This window comes from Podarcis vaucheri, assembly GCF_965113315.1.
Source record: "Podarcis vaucheri genome assembly, chromosome: 5".
NCBI classification, from domain to species: domain Eukaryota; kingdom Metazoa; phylum Chordata; class Lepidosauria; order Squamata; family Lacertidae; genus Podarcis; species Podarcis vaucheri.
This window is the reverse complement of record NC_138763.1, coordinates 29851838-29877901: the sequence shown is the minus strand read 5'-3', so window position 1 is coordinate 29877901 and position 26064 is coordinate 29851838. Positions and strand designations below refer to the sequence as shown.

The window sequence follows — 26064 nt, the reverse complement described above, 5'->3', positions numbered from 1 at the left end:
GGTTTATCAATACTGAGGTATGGAAAATGCTCTTAGCTGAGCAGTAGATGGTACATGATGACTTACATCTGAAAGGGTCCAGAATGCCTGTCCAATCCAAGCTTAACTCAGTCATTTAAATTTCCATCCCAGATCAGAAGCCATATTTTGTGGATGAAGCCAACCTTGTATTTAATAAACTATTTCTGTACAGTGGTACCTCGGGTTAAGTACTTAATTTGTTCCGGAGGTCCGTTCTTAACCTGAAACTGTTCTTAACCTGAAGCACCACTTTAGTTAATGGAGCCTCCTGCTGCCGGAGCACAATTTCTGTTCTCATCCTGAAGCAAAGTTCTTAACCCAAGGTACTATTTCTGGGTTAGAGGAGTCTGTAACCTGAAGCGTCTGTAACCTGAGGTACCACTGTATATGGCAGTAATGGCAGTAGGCAGTAGGCACTGGCCAAATGTCCTATCACCCTTCAAGTAAAATCAGGTTAATAACCCACTACGCTTACCACACTTGGCAATGGCTAAAAACCACACAGAGAAATCAAGTTTAGCTTCACGGCTATGCAGTACTTTAAAACCAGGTTCTTCTTGGTTCCATCCTGACACTTTAACCACTATACTACACTGGCTCACACGACCTTATACTACTTTATACCAGCATATTGTATTAGCTTTGTGTGATTTGGTCTTAAATATATTGCTAAAACAGAATTCCACGTCATACCGAACTACTTTGCAATCAGGTTTACATTTGCTTTTTTAAAAATAAAAATAAAATAATGACCCAGCTAGTGTTGACAAAAGCTGCTGTAAAGTAACTGCAAAAACATCCTGGTTTCAGTTGCCTTTTATTAAAGCCATCCCATTTTAAATTTTACTTCTATAACCTCAGGAAAGGCATCTGGCTGCAGAAATAATCAAATCCTTTTGCAGCAGAGGATACAAGCTCCTCCAGACTTCTTACCAGCTATTTAAATATTTTGTCTTTTGTTGCATTCCCTTTCCATTCTACCCAGAACACCTGAGGTTCTTGCAGCTATTCACACTGTTTATTCAGCTAATTAACTTACAGAACTCTCTCGTCATCGCTTTCCCAATACACAGTCTATCAAGCCTAAAATATTCTTTAGTAAACATGACACAATTTCTGGAACATCTATTCAGATCTACTGCTGAACCCGCAGTCGGTATCGTTATATTGTGAAAGAAGCAACAACAGCAACACAGAGAAGTTAAAAGGCAGCATAAGGACTCCAAGCTTTCTAGTTCTGAAAAAGCTTTTAGTCCTGCCAAGTGATGCCATACAAAACTAATCTAGGGTTGCCATACGTCCGGAATTTCCCAGACATATCCAGAATACTGCAACCGCAAGCAGTGTCCAGGTGGAAATGGGTGAGATGTCCAGGACAATCCAGACGTATGGTAGCCCATGTTGGCAGTGTCATACAATCCCCTATGAAACCCTTATGAAATGCCAAACTTCACATACAGTGGTACCTCTGGTTGCGAACAGGATCCATTCCGGAGCCCCATTCACAACATGAGCAGAATGCAACCCGTGTCTGCGCATGTGCAGGTTGCAATTCGCCGCTTCTGCGCATGGAGAAGAGTTTGGATTTGATATCCCGCTTTATCACTACCCAAAGGAGTCTCAAAACAGCTAACATTCTCCTTTCCCTTCCTCCCCCACAACAAACACTCTGTGAGGTGAGTGAGTCTGAGAGACTTCACAGAGGTGTGACTAGCCCAAGGTCACCCAGCAGCTGCATGTGAGGAGCGGGGACGCGAACCCAGTTCCCCAGATTACGAGACTACCGCTCTTAACCACTACACCACGCTGGCTCTTGACGTCATTTTGAGCGTCTGCGCGTGCGCGAGTGGTGAAACCCGGAAGTAACCCTTTCTGGTACTTCCAGGTCACCCGGGACGCAAACTGAAAACGCTCAACTTGAAGCAAACACAACACGAGGTATGACTGTACATTATAAACCATTTGCAAACTGCTGTGCAATCTGCTTCTCTTAGATCAGCTCCCAGTATCTAATTACATGGTGAGCAGTCCATGTGTGAAACAGATTTTATGGGCAAAATGCCATCCTGTATGTGCCTGTAGACATTTGGTCCCTTTGGTTTCACAGCACACCATTGCCAGTATAAAATATATACCAAGATGCTATAAACTCTGAAGCAGTTAATTAACCTATTAAAATGCGCCACTGAAGGAGACTGTGTGGTTGAACTGTCTTCAGCAACTGAAACATAGGACGCTGTCTCATCCTACATCAGACCAACAGTCCATCAAGCTCAGCACGGCCTTTGCTGATGGGCAGCAGCCTTCCAAGGTTCAGACAGGGAACTGTTCCTGGTTCTACCTGGAGATTTCTTTACATGCAAAGCAAATGCTCTACCTCTGAGCTATGGCCTTAGTGATCTGGCATGTGTTATTACCACCTGGGCAGACATTTCTGAGGAAGTCAACCACTCTCGTCTGTCAAGTTTCTCAGTCCAGCAGCAGGATAGCTCTAAATGATATGGGAGAGAAGATAGGAAACTGTCTTACACAAAGTCAAAACATAGGTCCTTCCAGAGCTGTATTGTGAATAAAGTTTTGTTTATCTGCTGCCATTTTCTGCCTTTCAACATTCATTGTAATTTACAAAGTTGCTTTTTATCTTACCGTTGTATCTTTGATTCATGTATAATTACATGCTGAGTAAAAAAAAAAAAAAGGATGCTTTTAATTGTCTTTCACTTCCTGTATTTTGTCAGTGCTGAGGAGTCGGGAATTATTCCTTAACATTCACTAAAATTGGTAACCATCAAAATGTGTCTGGTAATATTTTTATCTCTCTGAAGATTCTCCTGTCCCCATGGGACAGTAGCTGTAGCATGAAGGAGGGGAGGGGAAGGTTTAAGAACTCAGCCTCTCTGTTGCTTAGCAACCAGTGATGTCTTAGAATAAAATGAAAGGGGAAAGTACTTGCCTGGTATTCAAGCACAGCTCAAATCCGAGTGTTTTGCATTGTTCAGAGTTTTCGGTACAATTTACACTGAAGATGGTCATGTCAGAATGAACTGCAGTAACAAAGGCTACAGCTGCTGAAATTTCATCTCCTACAAACTATCAAAAGGAATGAATGCAGATCTAGTGAAGGGAAAATTAAGACTTTCATACATTTCATACATTCTATATACAACTATTAAATGTAAGGTGATGTGTCCTATATTGCATCCAGTCACCTTAGGATCACCATCACTTGCCTTTTCTCTGAATACTAATAAGTCAGTTTGGAAACCAGCAATTAATTAATAGGCTCTGTTCAGAGACATCAAGGTTCTTGTGCGTGCCAAAAAAGAGGAAAATCAAGAAAAGGAGGGAGGTTGTTGCCCTTCATTCAAAACTGACTAATGCCTTTTGCAGCATTTTAGCTAGATGCCAGATCTTGAAAGCCTCCTGTGTAAAAAAGAAAAATCAATTAAACACGGGAATTCAATAGGAATTCCAAGCAATGAAGGGGCCCGTGGTAAATTAATCATTCTTCTTTGGGATCCAGCTGCAATGCAAGCTGTATGGCTGCTGTGTGTTGAATGAAGATAGTGCATAAACAGTAGTGATTGTGTAAGATAGCATGAAGAATGTGTACAAATTTACTGTGTAAGACCGGAATTTCGAATGTCACTCGGTCATATGCATCATCTCTGACTGGAGACAATACATACTGATCAAGCAACGCACCCAAACCATTGTATGTATCACATTCGCCAACTTCACTTGGAGGCAATGTATACTGATTCATCAATATACACTGTCAGTTTGCAAGCTTTCAGTGTCTTAATGTAGATGTGCACAAATGCTTTCTCCGCTCAATTCACATTAACTTCAGCATATTTGCAAAACCTGGAGACTGTCACCTCTAGTTAACTGCGCCCAACTACTTTAATTATACTGTTTGTGTCACAGACAATTGGGGGGGGGTTAAAACCTATTTACTTGACTTCCTCATTGTTTCCTGCTCTACAAATGCCAAAGGAAATCTACTTAAATAAAAGCAATACTGTTCTCATTCGACTTGTTAGTTCAAGTAAAAATCTTAACTATATATAGCTTGCAGAGCCAGTGTCCTGATCAAGAACCATAGCCTAGCACTAAATAACAATGCACAACAAATGATGCCAGCACTTCAAAGTATTTTATGGTGAAAAACATTTCAAAACTTCATTTTTAAGTGTTCTTCTGCTTTCAGAAAATCTACAACAGAAGCAGTCTTCAGACAACAATGAATACGCCTAAGAGGAGACAAATCCTAGTCCTTAACACGTTCACTGCAACTTCTGAACAAAGCCTGATTATGGGATGGTGCAAGATGGAGCCAGTGGATACAACTCCAAAAGTTATGAACATGTGGAGGCCTGAAGCAGGGCCAGTAGATGGAACCCCACACCCAAGAATAGGTTGTCTGAATAAGGAATGTTCAGAGCAAGGAATGTTGCTACATGAGCAGGCAAATAAGTTTTTGTTAACTGGAAGAGTGTGCCTTGTCTTCCATGCCATCACATGATGACTAACGTATTTGTAGTTACACAGATAAGTAAAAATGTTCATGATCTTGTTCCATTGGTGTGGCTGGGTTATAGAGGCAGAACAGGGATCCTGTGTGTGCTGCACACTGCCCACCCCATTACCCAACAGCCTCTTTGCCTGGGCTGTTCCTTAATGTGGAGCTGGAGGACCCCCAAAACAATTTTAATGGGAGACTTAAACACACTGAATCTGGTCTCAGTGACAACCATGGGACTGCCTCAGTACATCATTGACCTGATACATAGCTGTTGCAGGGCACACAATTGAGCTGGTTTTCAAATTGAGTGTTGTGGCAATGGTTCCATAGTTCCGTAACAGTGGTTGATCATTTTCCGGTGATATTTTAACTGGGTGGCATTTCTCTTTGTAGGAATGTGGGGGCTATCGCAATAGTCTGCCCTGGTAGATTTCTGAATGATCTGTGGTATTTTACAGATGATATAGCTGCTGTAGTGGCCCTGGTCTCCCTACAGCATGAGACTCTTAATAGCAGGCTCATGGGTTCGAGCATTGCTGGGGGTTTGACTAGATGACCCCTGTGGTACCTTCCAATTCTACGATACTTTGGCTCTACAAAAAGGACATGAATAGGATTGTTCCTAAGTTCTCTCTCCATTGCTATAGAGACTAGAATTCACATTGGTTTCCCAGTGAGCTTCAGGCAATAAAAGAACTTGGGTGATGACTGGAGCACAAATGGTGCAAAACTCTCAGTGAAGCTGGCTGAAGCAGGTTGGAGCACATGATCATGAATACCATGTGCCAGTAATTGCCATGAAGAAATCCTACTTCACCACCATTGCACCGTAAAGGCTCTAACTGTAGAGGAAGTTAGGAAACCTCTTTTCAAAATCCTGACAACACTGACATGAAATGCTGTACCTACTGAAATTCTCTGTTCTGCATTTATTAAAGGCACAGGTCTCTTAACATTGAAAGTTTGGCCATTGATAGTCTGTAACAACTATAAAAAATATTATTCCCTACTTAAAAAACCAACAAAAAAAAAGAAATCAAAGAAGCTTTCAGCCATGAAGCTAGCTAACACTAGTAATTTCCCCAAAGAAACATATAAAGACAACAATGCAAGGTATCTATTATTCATTTGTCAAGTGCAATAGAAAAAAATGTAAAGAGGGAATAGTACAGAGAAACCCAATTGTTTTCATTACACTTTATTGCCACATTGATCCATCTGAGACAAGGAAAGAAATATCCTGTTTTCAAAATTACATATACTGCAGGAAAGGATGATAGCGTATTTGTGGAAGGATTAACAGTGCTGCCCAATTCTTAAGGGGCAACTTGCTTATTAAAATTCATGAAGAGCCAAATAATGGTTTCCCTCTCCAATGCAACAACCATCTTCATTGCATATTTTATTTACAAATTAGAGACCACATATACAAAGCTTAGTTTGAGATGCAATAAATTATTAAAAGAGTGCAAACAACAAGCTGAACTGCGTAGGACATCAGTTTGGAAAGAGTAGAATTTGCATATATGGAGCACATTCAAGGGTGCTTTGAACCCCACCGATAGATAGTTATATGGGCAACGCTGGCTGACCAAGCAAGACACCACAGCTCTTCCAAAACATGTGCTTGCTTTTGCTGCTGCTAGCAGAAACCTCCTCCCCTCCAGCCTTTTCCCAGCTGGATGGAGCCTGGTCTAAAGGGTGGAGCTTAGTCGTATTATTGGCAGTCGGCAGTCTCCCCATTGAAAGCCTCATCAAATTCCATGGCTTTCCAACAGTCTACATGGTGATCACGCAGACTTCTACTGCTCTGCCTGCCTCCGTCAAAACCCACATATTTTAAATGCCAGCCTTATATTTTCCTCTATCAATAGCTCATGTGGGGGGCTGCAAATTAAGCCTCAGGTAGATGACCATCTTTAAAAGATGTGTCCATTCCAGTGACTACATAACTAGCATTGTCCAATTCTCAGGCAACATAACTCCGAGTGGACTTTTGAAGAGTCTGCTTTACAAAATTGTTTCTCCCCCCCTCTCCCCTTATATGCACATCTCTTTAGAAAAATAATCACATAAAATGTCCAACTTACTCTGCAGATCTATTTACTATTGATACTGAATCCCATTTGCTGAACAGAATGATGGGCATAGGTTTACACTGACCTGTACCCATATTAGCACTGAGAAGCGAACTCATCACAAAGCACAAATTGGATTCTATTTCTCCCTGAGAACCAGTTGCAATCTCATTTACAGAGCTCTAAACATTTACAGTACTAATCCCTGCTAATCCTTCTCAGGGACCTTCAATGTCACTGATCATCGTCCTAGGGGTCAATAAGTATTTTTCAGTAAGACCTGCTCCCCAACTGGCTACTGACTTTTGATATTTTTTCCCCTTTTCCTGTAGTGTACAGAATGTCACTCTGCAGGAGTCAGCACTAGGAGCAACAGATGGAGGATACGGTACGTGGAGATTAGGACATCAAGATGACTCAAGTGGATGAATGTATGCCATGTTTATCATAATGAGGGATTCAGAAATCCAGGACATACATATCCTAGTTGGCCTGTTTGTCATTTCTGCTGATATTGCTTTGCAGGAGTTGGGTGGGAAATATCTGCACATGCATTTACTATATTTTCATAAGATTACCTTTCAGGTGAAGTCCCCAACTGGTATATACAATATTTCTGCAATAAGCTTTTTTAATATTATGTTTTTTGTTCACTTTTGAACTCAATGCCTTGTGTGGCAATTTCCTTTTTAGGGAAGATTCTACTTCTGCTACATTGGGGAATGTGCAAAAATTCCTTCCCGCCCACCAGAAATGTTTTTCAGACCTGTGGGTTGATTACAATTTGCCTGCTCCTGACCCAAAGGGGCATATGTGCCTATAGCAGCCTAGGAGCCAGAATAAATAAAGAAGTATTTCCCATCATAATGCGGCAGAAATTGAAGAAATATCTCATACACATCTTGCCGAAAGCACAAGCACTCTCTTTGGGTAAGAAGTCAACAATACTAGGGTTGTCCAAGAGGCTTCATATTGCTAGGACAACATTTGAAATTACAATCCAAAAACAAGAACTATAACATCTTGATATACTGGAACACACAAGCTCCAACTACTTCAAAACACTTCCTTCTTCCCAAGTAGAACATTACTTCTTCAAATTAAACTTCCTCTTCTTTAAGCAGTTTAAGTCCCCTCTTCCTTCTGCACTCCTCATACACACTTCTCAAAAGTACGAGCCACTGTTTTAGCTGCTGGTGGGATTCCTCCTCTTTCAAACCTTTCTAAGTGCTTACAGTTTTAGTACTAAGCTGTGCATTCTTCTCCAAACCCAGCGCTGGAGTGCACGTAACTATTCTCTGTTAGAAGTGGCTCCCTCCTTCACAGTACAGAACCCCAGCACTATTTCAGCACCATAGACAGCTCCCTACATTCCTTTAAACTCTGCTCTGTGTTCCATTTGCAACCTGGTGCCTGCCTACCCTTTAGAAAACTCTTATTCCTCCAGTCCAAAAAGAGGGAGGGCAGTGTGGCATCTGTAATTGGGCCTAAGGGAACTTGGCCTCTGTGTTTCTTAAAGAAAAACAAATAAGGATGCTTTCTCATAAAAACTACTATAAGAAGTGATTGGCTTATGGTTTGAACATGTGCTTAATTCATTTTTATAATGAAAATTTTATTTAATAAGAATCAGATGTGTATAAGATACTTGTGCATGCATGCATGCATGCATGCATGCTTAAATTACTAATTAAAATTTTAAGCATGGATAATAATAATGTTTCTCCAAAAGCTTAGCATTTAATACTAATTAAAGAACAAGCCCGTCCGCAACCTTACAATCTTGAGAAGGAAAGGGGGGGGCATAAAAGGAAATGGGTGGAAGGAGAAATGACAGAAGAGAGATAAGAAGGTGGTACATTTTCAAATGTCATTTAGTTTTCAAGGAAGAGGTGCAGATGTTTCAGGAAGCAGTGACTTCCAGAGAATAGCAGTAACATGACAAAAGGACAGACACATGAAATTAAAACTATAACCTGAGCTTCAGCCGAGTTTATTTTTACTAACCTTTCAGCTTTAAACATCTTGACAGATGGATTTATAGGCTAGACAAAGAAGTTACACTATTATTAATTCATTGCATTTCAGGTCCACTTAATCTCATCTACCAATATGGACTAGTCAGTCTACCATTATTTGCTGCATTCTTACAGCAAACTGCATAATTTGCATCCCCTCTATAGGTTACTCTTATGGTCTTGCATATTTCTCTGTACTCCTCACGACCCACCTTTGGTCCACCTCTTTCCCTACATTTTTTTATATATAGAAAGGACTTCATTTAAAGCCATTAGGCAGTATAATATTGACTCATATAAATACATATTTATCATTTCAAATATACACTACATTTACAATTGTTGCTTCAGAGCAAAGACAGGTTTACTGAGCTGTCAGAACAATGCTTAAATCTTTCTGTTGCACTTAAACTGAATTATGCAGAAATTAGTCCTTCCATTGTAGGAAGCACCATTTGTTGGTCATTTCACTTCCTTTTCGGACATCTTCCTATGAAACTTTCAATTGTACAGCTTTTCTGATTTCTCTCCCGTTTCACATTGCAGAAGCTTATTTTCCACTCCTGAATATAGGATACCCTCCAGAACAGAGTTCAATCCAACATGAATCAATCCATAAATATATGGAATAATGCCCCCTATTTCAGCTCTATTCTCTTTGTTCCCCCTGCCCACAAAAACAACCATTCTTTAACCTTCTTTGTCTAGATAAATCTGTTATGCCTGGCAAATTCTAGCTAATCATTAAGATACAGTCTATTTACCTTAGTACAAAAAAGCATTATATTTTCTATACCGTTAATTATTGCTTTCTCACGTTTACCATATCTGCTTCATAGATATGTAACTACCATGCAACCCTTGTAGAATTTATTAAGCAATGGTGAACGTTACAAAATCAAATAGGAAAAAACCTCAAGAGCCATTAGTGACTCTTGTCCAGCTAATGAATGGCCACAAATTCATTCTTTTGATATCATTTATGAATATAATTGTTAGGGGGCAGCACGTATAAAGAGGTGCTGCTCTTATCTGAATATTTTTCTCAATCCAAGTTAATTTAATGGTAAGCTTTCTAAGAAGAATACAGGTTTTTGAACCTCAGGGGTATATGTAAAAATACTGATTAATTATATTCTTCCATCCTTGTCACAGGCTAATTGCGAGTGGCTGCCTTCCGTGATTGTGGCAGGTTAACTGGCAATCCTTTTATATCGCTTCAAACACTTTGCTTAAAAATGGAGAGGCGTCTACATTTAATCTGTATTTGAGCCAAGTGTAAAGTGATGCATCTCAGGGCCCATGTAGTCTTAATGGGAGGTGACTGACCAGGAACAAGACCTTGGGGCTTCAGTAGATAGCTCAGTGAATCTATTGACCCGGTGTGCAGCTGCTGTAAAAAAGGTCAATTCCCTGCAAGGGATCATTTGGAAAGAAATTGAAAATAAAACTGCCGATACCATAGTTACACAAATCCATGATCAAGGGGATGACGGTTGCGGCGTTTGAGAGTCTTCAGTTGGAGAAAAGGCGAGGAAGAGAGGACATGATGTAAGCTTATAGAATTCTGCATGGCATTGAGAAAGGAGCTAAAGACACATTTTCTCTCTCTCTCATCATACTAGAAAGCCACTTCCGGGCCTGCCCCAGGAGGTGGGGTTGCGGGCATCACGCCCTTCCCCACATGAGCGGGGGCTGGTCTCAGCCCCCGCGAGAGCAGGGGAATCCCGTCCGGCCACGCCTCCCAGCCAGCCAATCGGCTGCCTGGAGGGGGCGTGGCTTGCCCTATTTAGGGCCGGAGCGGAGGGGGCTCGCCCTCTCTTCTCCGGCTAGCCCCACGTTTTCCCCACCCTCCCTCCCTTTAGTTGGGCTTTAGGTAGGTCTGACTTTGCTATGGGCTTCGGCCTGTCACCGCAAGGGGCATGGTAGGAATTTTACCCAATTGGCAATTTCCAGCCTTTGGTTTTTCGCCTACCTCGTAGCAACTCGTCACAACTCTTCGGCATTGGTGGTAGGCATTGGTAAGAAGGGGTTAAGAGGATGTGGGGGGGAGGAACGCCATCACCTCCCCCCAGTGAACGAAGGGTGGTCCGTTAAAGGACTCCGGGGGGCGTGGCCCTGTCCGAAGCCTATGGAGGTGTGGGCCAAAGGCACGCCCCAGAGCGGTGACCCGGGGGAGCTCCTAGTCGACGTGCCTCGGCGGGAGACTCCCCCGATCAGTGTTAACCCTTCACCGTGTCTCCAGCAAATGGGCTGGAGCCGGATAGACGTTAGGACCAATGCCTAAGCCAATGCCTCTCATTCCTGAATTCAATAAAGTTGTGGCCTAATTCGCCCAATTAACCTTAATTATGGTGTCTCGTGTGTTTATTTATCTTGGTGGGGGGCGGGAACTCGCCACGCAACAGCATGGATATCCAATGAAGCTGAATGCTCAAAGATTCAGGACTGATTTTTCGAAGTCCTTCTTAACACAGCTCATAGTTAATCTGTGGAACAAGAGGCAGTGATGGCCACCAATCTGGATGTCTTTAAAAGAGGATTAGACACATTCATGGGAGAACAAAGCTATCAATGGCTACTAGCTATGATGACTAGGCTTTGACTCTGCCAATGGATGCAGCAATGTTTCTGAATACCAGCTGCTGGAAACCACAGGTGGGTTGAGTGCTCTTGTGCTGCTTGTGGGTTTCCCACAGGCATCTGCTTAGGCACTGTGGGAAAAGGAGGCTGGGCAAGTTGGGCCTCTGTTTCAACAGGCTCTTCTTATGTTCTTCCCAGCACAACTCAGTTTTGACTGGCAGGGCTGTAATAGGTTTGGAGCATTGCATCCAAAAGACATTGCTTCTTACCCAAGCCATGTTTTGATCTCTAAAGCCAACTGAAAGTTTGTCCTAATCCATACCATGTGGGTGCATCCACTCAAATAAACTCAATACCTGAGGAAGAAGCGCTGCTGCTAGAGGAGGTGATCCTGATGGTTGTACCTCATTGCTGAAATTTCCTTCTCTTCACTACCTTCTCTTCTCTTCACTACCTCTTCAAGCCCAATAATCCTTTGGGAGCATAATAAAATCACTCTGCTTTGACTTTTGGTACCCATGGTTTGGTTCAAAGTGTTTTTGGGAAATTTTAACAGTTTTTGCGCTTAAAATAATGTGTTTTTAGAACCTATTTTTTTTAACTCTTTGTTTTAAGTCTTGCAAGCTAGGTGGGGTAGGAATCTAAGAAAGTACATATTTGGGGCACAGCTTTCCTTTAGCTATTAACACACCTTGACAAAGGATGGGAATGGGAGGGAATGACATCGACAGTGCTATCAGATGGTGATTTTATTTAAACAAAGAAGTTGTTACATTTGTCCCCTCTAAATGGTGCATTTAAAATTTAATCAGGCACGGGGGGGGGGGGGATTCCATCTTTCAATGACAGAAAAGGTCTTCCTGAACGGAGACAACTATAAATAATGAGTAAGATAACAAATCCGAACAAAAATTGAATGAGTTTGAAGCAAATGCCACTGCTACAATTCACAGAAATTCAATATTATCCAGAGATGAAAGGCAATACTAAAATATAACCATAGTTCTACAAGACTGGAAAGTGTCTACTTCACCATCCTGATGCCTTCCAGATGTTTTGGACTATAACTCCCATCATCCCCAATTATTAGTCATAATGGCTGTGGTCCAAAACCGATATTAGTATTTAATATATTTAAAAATATCTAAAGAACAGAGCTGACAGTTCCTACATACCTACCTGGGAGTAAGCCACATTGTGAACTTAATGGCACTGAGTAGATACAACTGCAGAGCAGGTAAAACTTTTGTCACCATCTTACTGCTCTGCTTTTGCTGCTGCTCCCCGCTGAAGGGCGAAGAGAGATGTCAGAGCATTCCTGGAGGACCCCAGAACCACCACCCACCACTGATTTGCAGCAGCTGGTCTTGACCTTTGGGTCAGGTGGGGACTTGTCAGGTCAGTGTGAATGGTCTGAGTGCTAGGGAGAGGCACTGCATTTTTGTTTATCTGCTGGTTAGTGAGTGGGAGAATTGTTGTATTTGTTTTTATTGCTAACGTTTTTCTTATTACTGTTTATGGAACTGGTGTGCTCTTTTTGTTTTCCCGAGACATTGTATGGAATATTAACGTATTAGATGATTTCTTTCCCCTGGCTTCCCCCCTCCCCCATGATATAATGTATCTGCATATCTTTTTCTCTGATATAAGTTGCATGCACACCTTTAGGTGACAAGCAACTAATAAGTTTAATAAACAGTATGTAAACTAATAAATAGAATTAAGGGAGCTGAGTTTATGCCGGGCACGCCTGATATAATGAGCTCCCAAGAGGAAAAAACCAAAGTGAATGTTACTTTAAAATTGTATTACATTTCTTTCACAACAGTTACAGTGTTTCTTCTTAAATCTAAGTTGGGCTGGAACTGGTAAATGTACTGTATCAGAATCACATTTTAAACCTAATTGTTAAGCTTGGCCCCACTAAACAATGAGTGCTTTGGAAGCGTGTGATCAACGTACTGCTACAGTGTGACAAACCCAGTAGCCTTTCATCAAAATTGCAATCTGGCAGATCACAATCACAAATCATTATGATGGCACACGTGTCTAGCATTTCAGAGTACTTTATTTGAAGCATGTCTCCTATCCATGTGTTACACAACACTTTGGATACACTAATAATTGGGGGGGGGCTATGTAAAGCAACTTTAATGTGCCTTTTCCAAGCAAAAGATCATAGTTTTAAACCTGTGTGCCTGAAGTTTTTAAGATCAATTGTTTTAGCTCAATTGTTTTACAAAATTCAAATCTAGGTTGATGCCAATTTAAGCCCACTAGAAGTTGTGTAATTTAATCTAAATCATGTCCTCCCTAAAGAGGGCACATATTGCGGTGAGACCTGGAGACTGACCTCCTGGTTGTGGGTGGGTATATTGGACAGCCACAACACCCGATTGGTAGGTCCCTTGTTGCTGGGTTTAATCTGGCTGACCTATGCTGGTGCCCTGGGTCAGCGCTACCTGCAAGGGTGTAGGGAGCTAGTCGAACCAGAGCCTATGCAACCACTCACTTTTCTGTAATCAATAAAGTTGTGGCCTAAATTCCGGCAAAAACCAAAACTAAAATTTGAGTCAAATGTGTGTTTATTTAGCGGGGAGGTCTCTGGGTCTGAACACGCAAATTCCTTAGACAATTTTTCTCTGTACTGGGATGTGTTTTGAATGCTATTCTGCAATTTGAAGCTGGTCTCCACTCCATTTTCACACAAGCCTGGCTACAGTTCAGTTTGGACCCTACTGGCTGGCTGGTAGTTCTGCTTGATTCACATGAAAGCCACTGAAAGAAGCCATGAGGTTAGGTTTATGTTATTTTGGAAACATGCTAAGAGGAAGGCATGCTTGACAAACCCTCACCGTAATCAACTCCCGCCCAGAAACCTATGTCCCCACTGTGGAAGGACATGTGGATCCAGAATTGGCCTCCAGTCACTTAAGGACTCATTGTTAAAACTGTGTTCATGGAAGACAATCTTACTCGGCTATGAGTTATCGCCATAGAAGAAGAAGGAGGAGGAGGAGGAGGAGGAGGAGGAGAATAAGAATTTTGGCTTTTCACCACTAAGTTTAGGTCTCAGTAATGCAAAAGACCTAATGAGGAAATACCTTCTGGATACTGAACAACAAAAGAGGTCCCATTTCAGCTCGAATAAATCTACGGTCTTTCAGCAGAGGAAGATAAAGTGAGAATTGGGCCATCAAAGTTCAGGAATGTAGTCAAATTTCTTAAGCCATGGGATTCTTTTCAGTTATACATAAGGGCTAAGATATGCAAAGTGGGTATTCTGACTCTTCCACTGGCAGCAGCTGTTTGTACTGCATTGCAAATTATTTTAAAAGCTGGTGCCATGGAGTTAAATGAGCAGCCCCCTAGATTACAGCCCGTCTGTCAGTACAGGAAATTAAATCCTTCCTATTCTCAATTGGTAGGAGTGTGATGTGTCCAACAATATATAGAAAAGCATGAGTAATCCAGAAATACACTCTCTCTCTCTCTCTCTCTCTCTCTCTCTCTCTCTCTCTCATAAGATTAAATTATTAGGGGTTTTGAACATTAGTCTGCAGAAATTTCTACATGAATAGCCCAAGAGTGTAAATATTTGAATACAATCTGACCTTGAAGTACAAATAGAAATGAAGCCCATTATCATCCAAAAATTAAATTAGGGTTTATAATGAAAACAGTACTCCACTATCAGAAATCATCTCTAGATGCAATACCGAACCATAGAAGGGGGAAAATATGTGGTGATTTATGTAGTACTACTTCTTTTTAAAAAACAACCACCAAGAACTATTTTTTAATTTAAAAAAAAACTAAACATTTTACATAAAATACTCTGCTCAAAGTGTGAAGATGACAGAAATTAGGAAGGTGTAACAAAGGGTACAGAAATAGAGGAGGAGATAAGAGGGAAACATTGAGGGAAAAAGAGTTGTGTCTTCAGTGTTCATTTAAACCAGGCATGCCTAAAGGTTGTTTCAGGGGCCAAATCTGGCTTAATCTGGCCCCTGTTGGCAGTTTACTTTCTGGGGTAAAATCCTACAAAACCTCAACAACTTTGGTCGGCCCTCTCAGCCCTTCACTTCATCAAATCTGGCCCTCTTTGAAAAAAGTTTGGACACCACTGATTTTAAACGAACAGTTGAGAAACCTTTTCAGTCCAAAGGCTGCATTCCCTTTCGGCTGATGTTCAAAGGGCCACATACCAGTGATGGGAGGACCAGATACCAAACATGGGTGTAACCAAAAGCGAAAGTGGGTGCAGCAATGTGAAAGAGGTCAGAGGTTTTTTTAAAAAAATAAATTTTATTAAGGTTTATAGAAAAAAATACAAAACTTAATATCGTTTCCCATTTTTAATCAAACCAAGATTTTTATCTAAATACAATAAAAAGGGGGAGGGGAGAGAAATAAGAGGGAGGGAGGGAGGGAGGGAGGGAGGGAGGAAGAAAGAAAGAAAGAAAGAAAGAAAGAAAGAAAGAAAGAAAGAAAGAAAGAAAGAAAGAGTAGAAAAGAAGTTAAAAGAGAAAGATAGAAAAAAATATTCAGAAAGTAAAGAACTTCCTATTCTTCATCTGTCTGCTATATTGCTATATAAAAACAATACTCACTTCATTCAATCCAACACCCAACAAAGCTACTTTCTATAAATAAACATTAACTTTAATCCTCAAATCCAGATATCGTTATTTCATTTTCTTCTTCACGCAAATTATATATATATATATATATATATATATATATATATATATATATATGTGTGTGTGAGGTTTCCAGTCTTTAACGAATGTTAACAATGACTATTCTCTGATTAAACATGTTAATTTTGCCATCTCCACCAAGTCTGTTAGTTTCTATATACACACACACTAATTTCCATCCAAGCAAGCAAGAGGAATTATCCCAGGTCAGGAACACATTCCAGCCAAGCAAAAGCAAGGCATGGAGCATAGCCAGTGAGAAGTTGTGGCCGGTGGAGGGGTACATCCCAAGGGGCAGCATAGAGAGGCCTGTGTTCAGCCCCTGGGAATGAAGTTTCCCAAATATAAAGCCATCCATATGGCAGAAGGCAGAGTATTGCATATGAATGGAACACACAGAGTGGAGGGATGATGACTATAAACAGAACATGTTCCTATGAGTTGGTGAGTTAAAGGATACTGACAGAAAAGATGGAACAAGGATTTGATAATAGGTTTGGTTGGCGCGCATATTTATGGTATGACAAAACAAAAGTGCATAAAGGATTTGGAAACCACATATTCCGAAGATCTCTATATGAAATATGGGATAGGTATAAAAAACCTATTAGAACGTAAAACACCATGGTGGTTGTCACCTTTGGAAGCTATGAGTGTACAAAAGATAAATATGAGTAAAAATTGGGCCACATATGAAAAGTTAGTAAAAGAAGGGGGAAATAATTGGAAAATTAAACCTTATGAAGAGGTAAAAGAATATGTAAATGATTGGTTGCACTACTGCCAAATTAATGAAATGGTTAAAGAAGATTTAAAGAAAAATGGATTTGGTTACACTAAGTCAAAATTTGAAATGGAAATATTAAATAACAAATTTAAGACATTGTCAAAAATGTATAAATTGCTGTTGGAATGGCATCTGAAAGATGAAGAGGCTAAGTCGGTTATGATACATTGGGCCAAAGACTCTGGTTATAATATACAGCTAAAAGACTGGGAGAAATTATGGAAAGAAGGAACAAAATTTACTGCATGCAATGCTTTGAAAGAAAATGTAATGAAAATGATGTATAGATGGTATATTACAGAAGTGAAATTAGCTAAAATTTATTTAAAAAGTAATAAATGTTGGAAAAGGAAGGCACTTTTGATCATCTGTGGTGGGAATGTAAGAAACTGGGAAATGATTTATAATGAGATGAAAAAGATGTTGAAATATAAATTTATTTTAAAAAACCAGAAGCATTTTTACTTGGTATTGTAGGCACTGACATTAAAATACAAGGTAAAAAACTGTTTGTACATGCGACAACTGCAGCAAGAGTATTATTGTCACAGAAATGGAAGCAGGAAGAACTACCAACGAAAGAGGAATGGCAGATGAAATTGATGGACTACGCAGAATTGGATAAGATGACAGGGAGAATTCGAAACCAGCAGGACCAGAAATTCTTGAAAGATTGCAGTAAATATCTGAGTTATCTGGAAGACAATTGTAACCAACTGACTACGCCTGTAGGACTACGAGAAGTTTTGTAAGGAGAACTATATGAAATATTGCAGAAAAGATTCATGAGAATGGATTTTAAGTTATGGATTATTAAAAGTAATAGTTAGGATAACAAATGTAAGATTAAGAGATGAGGTTTGAAAATCATTAGACGTGGAAATCTCAGGCCAAAATGTTGCATAAGATGAGATGAGATGAGATGTTTGGAAAATATATGTAAAAACTAATAAAAATGTATATTAAAAAAAAGAAAATGTGGAACATAGAATAAAAAGAAAGTATTGATGGTCAAGAAGGGGAAGGGCCATAGCTCAGTGGTAGACCATCTACATTGTATGCAGAAGGTCCCAGATTCAGTCTCCAGCATCTCCAGATAGTCCCCATCTGAAACCCTGGGAAGCCACTGCTATTCAGGATAGACAATGCTGAGCTAGGTGGACTTAGGTTCCTATGAGGAAATGCGAGAACTTGAAAGCAGGAGTCAGAAATGATCAAAACCCGAAAGCAGAAGAACACATTATGGGTGGCAATGAGAATAAAACAATTAAATATACAGTGCATTAAGTACATTGGGAGACCTCAAGCATCGTCCAAGCAGACTTCCACAATGGGACTTCCCATTCTTCTCACGAATGCTTCTCCCAGGTGCACAGCGCCTGTGTGGGACGGAAGGGAAGAAGATCCATACGGCCAACAGAAATGCATTCCATGGGAAGGCAACCACAGCCGAAAACGTAGCACGTTACTGACAACATGGGAGATAACCAATGTTTCAATTCTAACAGGAGAAAGAATTTAAATTTGAACCTGGAGTGCCGTGTTTTGGTTGAAATCTGGGCAAATGGTTTTAAAACTTATTTTTAAAGTACATCTGTGGTATATGAGTCTTATTCACAAACAGCGCAAGGCAGAACACACATTCCACTACAAAGAAATGGCATACCATCTGTCAGTAGAACATGGCACATAGAAGTGAATGAAACAGGAAACAGGAGCTGCCACATTTTGCGGCGGGGCATAAGAATGGTAATTCATGGTAGTACTCAAATCTATTAACTTGAAATATTATTGCCAAGATTCAGTGGCATGGAGTAAGTGGTTGGAGGACTGCAGCCTTAAAGACAAGTGCTGGTGACACAGAAAGCCATTCCAGGAATTCATTATTTCTGAAACAGAACAGGAGGCAAATTCCTCAGTGTCTGTACCAATGCCAAACCACAGAAGGCAGAGAGGGTTTAAGCATTCAGCAAAACAAAGCTGAAGATGTCAATTAATTGCACAGCCTATTTCTATGCATAAAATCAAAACACAACTGATAAATCAGCTACACGAAAATGAATCTGAAAGTTTCAGTGATGGGTTTGAAACGAACCGCAACAGAATGATTATTTTTTTAATCAAGTTATTTCAAGAAATCAGAAATAGGAAAAAGCAACTCATTTTAATTTGGCAATAAACTATCATGGTCACCCAACTTAACACATTAAGACTGCTGTCCTATAAACCATGAGTTGGAAAGGATGGTCTCAGGAAGGCTTCCATGCACAGCTGCCTGGCTGCTGTATATAATAATTGCTTTTTTGGATCATTTAGGGCCAATTCAAGCACAGCCTTTTCCCTCCAGGATACAACCTTTACACTAAGGCTGCTCATCTCAACTGCACAGCAGCAGTTTTTTAAAAGCATTCCTCCTGAGGGAAATACGTGTAAATAATTGCACTGGAGTTTAAACTTATACAGTGGTACCTCAGTTTAAGAACAGTCTGGTTTAAAAACAATTTGGTTTACAAACTCCGCAAAACTGGAAAAAGTGTCCCGGTTTGAGAACTTTACCTCAGTCTAAGAACGGAATCCGAACGGTGGAAGGGCACCAGCGGCGGGAGGCCTCATTAGGGAAAGTGCGCCTCAGTTTAAGAACGGTTTTGGTTTAAGAACGGACTTCCGGAACGGATTAAGTTTGTAAACCGAGGTACCACTGTAATTTGGTACAGCAGGAAATGGTGGCTTTGTTCCTCACACATGTCACTATGTAACACATAGGTTTATGTTTATTTAATTATTCATTAAATTTCTATACCGCCCTTCATCCAAGGATCACAAGGCAGTTTACAACATAAAAATACAAAAATGTATAACAGAATAACAAACAAAAACAGTAACACACACACCTGCAAAGGACAGATTACTGGATTACTGGATTTGTCTTGATGGCACACAACTAAAAAAAAGGATACACTACCTAATACATGTACCCCCAAAAATGATGCGCAGCAACAAGTTGCATGGATTTTCTTCTGCTCTAGACAGACACCAGTTGCCACAGCAACTGATTGCTTGCAACTTTTTTAAAAAGTCAGGCAAGATTAGCCATACTGGTAGAAAAGAGCTGCATACTTTTTAAATATTCTGAACACAGTTTTAAGTTCATATATAGATGTCATTTTACTCTATTAAGAAAGCATCCTCGACGATGTGCTGAAGAGGGTGTAACACAGTTGGTATGACATCCATAAGTGGTGGCTATGTGAACACGTGCAGCCATTCTGGGAGAAAGCATTTATAGAAATAAGCAATATTACAAACTAGCAGGTACACTGTAATCCAAGTCTGGGTTTACCGGCAATATTCAAAGAAGACCAGTTCACTTTGCAATACAAGGAACTTACTACTTTTCTTTCAGTGGCAGCACGACGCCCAACATGGCACACAGAATTGGAAAGGACTTGAACATCTACAAGTCACATGATGGAGACGGACTGTATGGACAATTGCTATATCAGAAAACTGACAAAAAGGGTGCACACCTTGGAATAGCACACATGATGCGAATGACTTTGTTGAAATATATGGTAGCTGTTCATAAGATTTTCTAACAAACATTCCAGCAACTAGCATCCACAGAGTTCACAAACACAGTTGTGGCAGGACATAATAAATTTATCATCTGTCCCAGAAAGGAGTGGGGAGGTGCAAAGAAGAACTTTGTGTTGTGATTATAATTTGTTGAAATCCAATAACAATCTCTATTAAAATATTTATATATTGAATGCATCTACTGTGTCATCGTTCTTGTTTCTCCTTCCAACAGTGCTGTAAAATGCATCCAAATTTGTTATACACTGTGGCTATTTTAACAATCCTACTGCAGAGTGTTTAGCTTTAGCTACCAAATTTTTAGATGAAATTGCCTCTTACTCTGAACCCCAATTCCCAATCAGATACAATTCTTGTGATACTATTACAGATATTACATATTACAGATATTGGGGTGGGACGAGAGAGATGTGCATTTAAGCATTTATCTGTCCTAGAGATGCCATCTAACTATTGCAATGTGGTTGTAATTCCTATATTGGAGTTTACATCTTCTTCTAAATAAAAATTTGTCATTATTTCTGCTGTCCCATCAATACCTTCAAAAGTAAACTATCCTGATGACTGAATCATGGATTTACATCTTACTAGTTATGGACAAACTTAGCCTGAGCATACAAAAGCTGTCTGATATGTTTCTACACACACCCCATAACAACTTATTGGACCCTATACAGCCAAAGTTAAAAGCATTTAAGAGAGATCTACAGGCAAAAGCATTACTTATGCTGTTGAAATAGGTGAGCATCTGAATACCATGTTCCATCTGCATGGTGAAGTTTATCCAAGCGCTTCTGAATAGGCTACATGCATCTTTGGAAGCAAGTGGGGAAATGCAGCCATACTATGGCCACCAACTGACTAGCTGCTGCAATCCATTGATTAGGGTCTCTGGTTTCAATGGGAAGGTTCCAATATATTTTTATGCTTAACTCAGATTCATAAGCACTTGTGACTTTATTAACCTGAAAATCCTTTCTGGCCCCTTACAGACATTCCTGAAAGCAATGCCTCTTTCTCCAGGGCAGGAAGAGCCCACCCACAAGGCAAAGCGAGGTAATTGCCTCAGGTAGCAGGATCCACCGGGGCAACAGATCAGGCCTTCAAGAAATGAATAACCCACTGCTACCGCCTCTGCAGTGGGGCAAGGACAGCTATGGCACAATCCTTGGAGGCCAGATCTGCTTCCCCATGGCAGCTCCACAATGCTGCCGCTACAGTGGCCTCTTGGCTAATAGGAGATGCTGCTTGTCTCCAGGGAGAGACCATCAGCAGTACCTCCTATTCACCAAGAGGCTGCTGTGGAATGAAACCCCTAGAGACCTCTTGGTGAATAGCAGGCACTGCTGGTCTTTTCCCAACACTAGAGGATGCCCTCTGGAGTCTCTTGAGCTCTGTACCCACCTGGCATGATTCAGGGCAGACCCCTTTCCCCGCAGTGATGGACTTTGATCCCCACTTCAACTGTCAGGTAAGGTTGCTTTGATTCCCACCCCGTTCTCATTGTAGATCTTCACTCATCCCTTCTTCCCAGTTCACCTCCAGTGCCTAAATGTTTTGGGCCAGCCGTGCTCCAGGCCTTTGCAAATCAGCATTAGGCTGTTCTGGCATTTAGAAGAACAATTTATCTGTGTCACACATATTACAGTATATAGCCATCAGCAGGCAGCACCAACCACACTGGTCTCTCTCTCTCTCTCTCTCTCTCTCTCCTAGCACACAAGACACCCTGTGAACAGTCAAACTCTTGTTAATGAGACTGCTAAGCTAGATTTAAAAAACCAACAATATTCCAGTTAATTCACTTAAATCTAATTGATTTGACACAATGTGGTGGACTCGTATGGCTGAAAGGAGGCAAGAGATGCTCTATAAAACAAAACGCATAACTTTCAGTCTCTCTCAATAATTATTCCCTAATAAGTTCAATAAGCAATATCTGTGTTGCAGGGGGTTGTTTGTTTTAAATATCCAACGCTTTCGTCCTCCCTGGATCCACAGATGCTACAGCTTTGGTGCTGGTGTGTTTCTTTTAACAATATATAGGAGAAAGCGTATCATGGCACCTGACTCAGGATAATCCTTCATGTATCAGATGAAGTGGAAGGTAGTTCACACAGAAGCATGTAACATAATAAATTAGTTGGTTTTTATTGTGTCACAAGACACTCTTGATATTTTTACTGCAACAGCTACCCCTCCGGAAAAAGAAAAGAAAGGTCACAGACTCTTCTGCCGTTCATCCTAAAATGAAGAAGAAAAAAATGCAGAAAAATTTGCCCTCTCCATAATAGTCCAAGCATGTTTTAAACAGAGCTCAGTGAGTCTTTCCAAGTAAGTAGGAACAGGACTGAAGCTTCCACCGATTGTATCCAATGAAACCAAACCAAACTGACATTTTCATTTCTTTTCTCCCCCCATGGAAGGGATGCAAGTACACCATTTTTAAGTCAACATAGTAATAATCTTTTTCCCCCCACCAAAGTGGAAAAGATTAAAAGCTGTATATTAAAAATAAAAAATAAAAACCAGAGCAAATGGGGATTATTAGTAAAGCCTTTCAAAGCAGTTTTCAGCCTTCATTGTATTCTTCATAAATAAGAAATTGATTTTTTTTAAAAACACAGCTGCTCAAGTTATATTTTACCAACCCATTACGTAGTCAAACCACAAAACGACTTGAAGTCTAAGAACAAACCCTGATCTTGACAATAGTGGCAAAAAACTCACTAGTATATTAAGCACAGGGGCAGGATCTGTAAATAAAAGTACCGAAATTGTTCTCCAAAAGAAGGGGAGGCGGCGAGAGCAAGCAACATTAAAATATTCAGATTTAACCTTGAGCACAGCAGAAACATCGCTCTGGTTTAAGTCAACCAACAGTTAGCAGAATGCTTGAAAGGTTCACCCAACGAGACCTACGATTGTGACAACCACAAAAACCCATCATCCATCACTGAAGGGGAAAACCAAGTTCAGCTTTACCGAGCCTAATAACCTACACGCGAAAGCCATGGGGGGCGCACCTCCTCAAGGTGCCCATCATGCCCTTCGTCGTGAGCCCTCGAGCATTTTGCCCTCGTTCCCGGCGCCGCCACCCGCATCCGCAGTGACGAAGAGGCGCACGGAGCCCCAGCCGTCTGGTCTGCCCGTGTGCACGCAGACAAGATGCCCGAGGACCCCTCCCGCTACTAGAGAGGGCTGAAGAGAAACGGCCCGGGGCATCGAGGCAGTTGCTTAAAGCCAAATCGACATGGAAATCGGGAGTGAGGGGAGGTCAGGGAGGAGATCTGCATGGAGGGGCTTAATAAGGCAACCAGACGTGACTGCACGAATCAGATGGGAGAGGGAGAGAGGGAGATCTCTCCTCCAGCGAGTGCTAAGAGGGGAAATTGCACAGAGATAAGAGGGGAGGAGGAGGGGATCCGGCGAATCCACAAGCAGATGGAAACCCAGGGAAACGGGTGGGAGAAGGGAGGGCGAGAGATGAGACGGGCGGAAAGAGCAGGCAAGATCGCGAGGGGGATAAGGAGACATGGCAGCCGGAGACTTCCAAAGGGCTCGGACAGGCGGCCGGCAAGGCGCAGACGAGGCACGTCTCCGCGCCGGGCTTACCTGGCAGTCGCTGCCGGTGACCCCCGGCGGGCAGGCGCAGCTATAGGCAGGCTGAGGCGAGAGGAAAAGCAGCGGCAGGCGGTGAGGCGCGGCGGGCAGCTTGGCCAGCGCCGAGGAGCAGGTGCCGTTGTTCCGGCAGGGCTGGCTGAGGCAGGGGTCGGCGGGGCTGTCGAGGGGCGCGGCGGTCGGCCCGGCGAGACAGGCGCGGCGCTGGGCCAGGCTGAGGAGGAGCAGCAGGAGGAGCGGGGCGGCGCGGGGCATGGCGGCGGCTCCCGGGGGCGAAGGCGAGAAGAGAGCGCGGCTCTCGGTCCTCCGGCTCCCGGCGAGAAGAAGTCGAGGCGCAGGAGACGCCTCAGCTGCTGCCCGGCTCTGGCAACGCGCGGGCGGAGACTGGGGAGGGAGTGGCCGGCATGGAGAAGCGGCGGCGCCGGCAGCCGGAAGAGGGCGCTCCCGCCGAGCGCAGCGCCGCCGAGAGCGCACTGGCGCTAAGAGGGGCGCAGGGCGGGGACGCGCGCGCGCGCGCCCACGGGCAAGCTGGGTCCTTGGTGGGAGAGTTCACCTCCTGGGCGCCATTACGCCACTGAGGGGTAATAGGACGACAAGGGCCAGCTGGGCAGGATTCAAATCCTCAGCCTGCTTGTTGCCAGAGTCCACCTCACAGGGTGGTTGTGACGATGGGGTAGGGCGGGAACGAGGAAAACCCATGTAAGCTGTTTTGAGCTCTGTGGAGGGAGAGCAGAATAATGAACAACAACAACTCCTCCTCTCCATGAGTACGAGAGTGTGATTTGCAAGACAGGCTCCATTCCTTCTGGCTGTCCTTGGCTGCGGTGCCTCTTTCGTCGAAAGTGCGAGGAGCTCTGGGGGCCTCGTGGGCTTGAGGTTGGCGCACGAAGGAACCAGCTGGTGCTCCTAGAGAAGAGGCAGGAAAGGGGGCGCCCGGAGGCTTCTTCCTGAGGACATCCGGGCCTGATTCTGAGTTGCAGCCCGTCCTAAAGCTGCCGTGAAACATGCAAACACACGCGTGGACGTTTCCCTGTCCCTTAACAGCAGCGGGATTTATGCCTCACAGAATATGGTGCCCTTGTCCCCAGTGAATTTGAAAAGGTGTGACTGGTTCCCATTCTCAATCAGACAGGGTTTAAGAAAGAAAACGTACCACACTTCAGTTCTCAGACCGTGAATCGTTCTGTAGCTAAAAAGTCGACACCATACCCCTTTGAAAGGAAAGTTGTTGCGGGGTTTGGGGGACCTCAGTGATTTGCAGAAGTACATCATAATCTCCCTCCGGGGGGAGTGGAGATGGACCTTCAAACAGATTGCAGAAGATTAGTTATGCTCAGTGAACAGAATGCTGACTGTTGTGGGGTATGAAGGAGTAATGAAGTTAATTCGAGGCACGATTATTGCTGGTTGAAAACTGGAGTATCTTGAAAAGGAGTGTGGCCGGCTGGAACCTCAATCAGAATGCATTCTGCACACCATCGTTTTGACCCACTTGTTATCTGTGTAATCGCCAGTTGCCAACACTATGTCTCCAAGGCTGTGGCAGCGAAGGCCAAACACTTCTGCTGCCTCACAGGTAGAAGTGGTGGATCATCCTGCAATTGGTGGGGCAGTGCCCCATTAGCCCTTCTGATCCAGCAAAAGCACAAATGCACACATGTATCATTTTGCACTAAACCTGGTGCAAGAACAAGCCTACATAAGGTAGCATGTACCCACAACTGCTGCTTTGCTTGTGGAAACAACATCTGCGATGGTGATGGGGAGGAGAACTTAGGCAGGAGGAGAGTTGGCGACCTCCCCAGCCAGCATTCATTCTGCCACTCTGAAAGGAGGGCTGGCACTGTTTCTCCAGATCAAATATTGGCCTCTGCTCAGCAGGACGGAGAAACTGGCGGTAAGTGGGTGGTGGAAATAGATGGTGAGAACTGGAGTATTTGACATATGGTAGGTGGAATGGAAGAGAGGTCAGCCCTCTGCAAAATGTCATGAGCATTTAAGTATTTATAGGGGGGAGCTGTAGCTCAATGGTAGACCACCTGCCTGGCAATCTGGAAGGCCCCAGATTTAATCTGTAGCCTAAATAATTAGGTAGCAGGTGCTGGTCAAGACCTCTGCCTGAAATTTT

At 42.3% G+C, this 26064-nt stretch overlaps 1 protein-coding gene across 1 annotated transcript in view; it reads right to left on the bottom strand.

Annotated features, from left to right (window-relative positions):
* DNER (delta/notch like EGF repeat containing) overlaps positions 1-24323 on the bottom strand; it is a 112676-nt gene extending 88353 nt beyond the window's left edge. Inside the window, exon 1 of the mRNA XM_082224145.1 lies at positions 23931-24323. Coding sequence (XP_082080271.1) covers positions 23931-24191 — 261 coding nt within the window. The 5' untranslated portion in view covers positions 24192-24323. The remainder of the gene's footprint in view (positions 1-23930) is intronic.
* Between the last annotated feature and the right edge of the window lie 1741 nt (positions 24324-26064).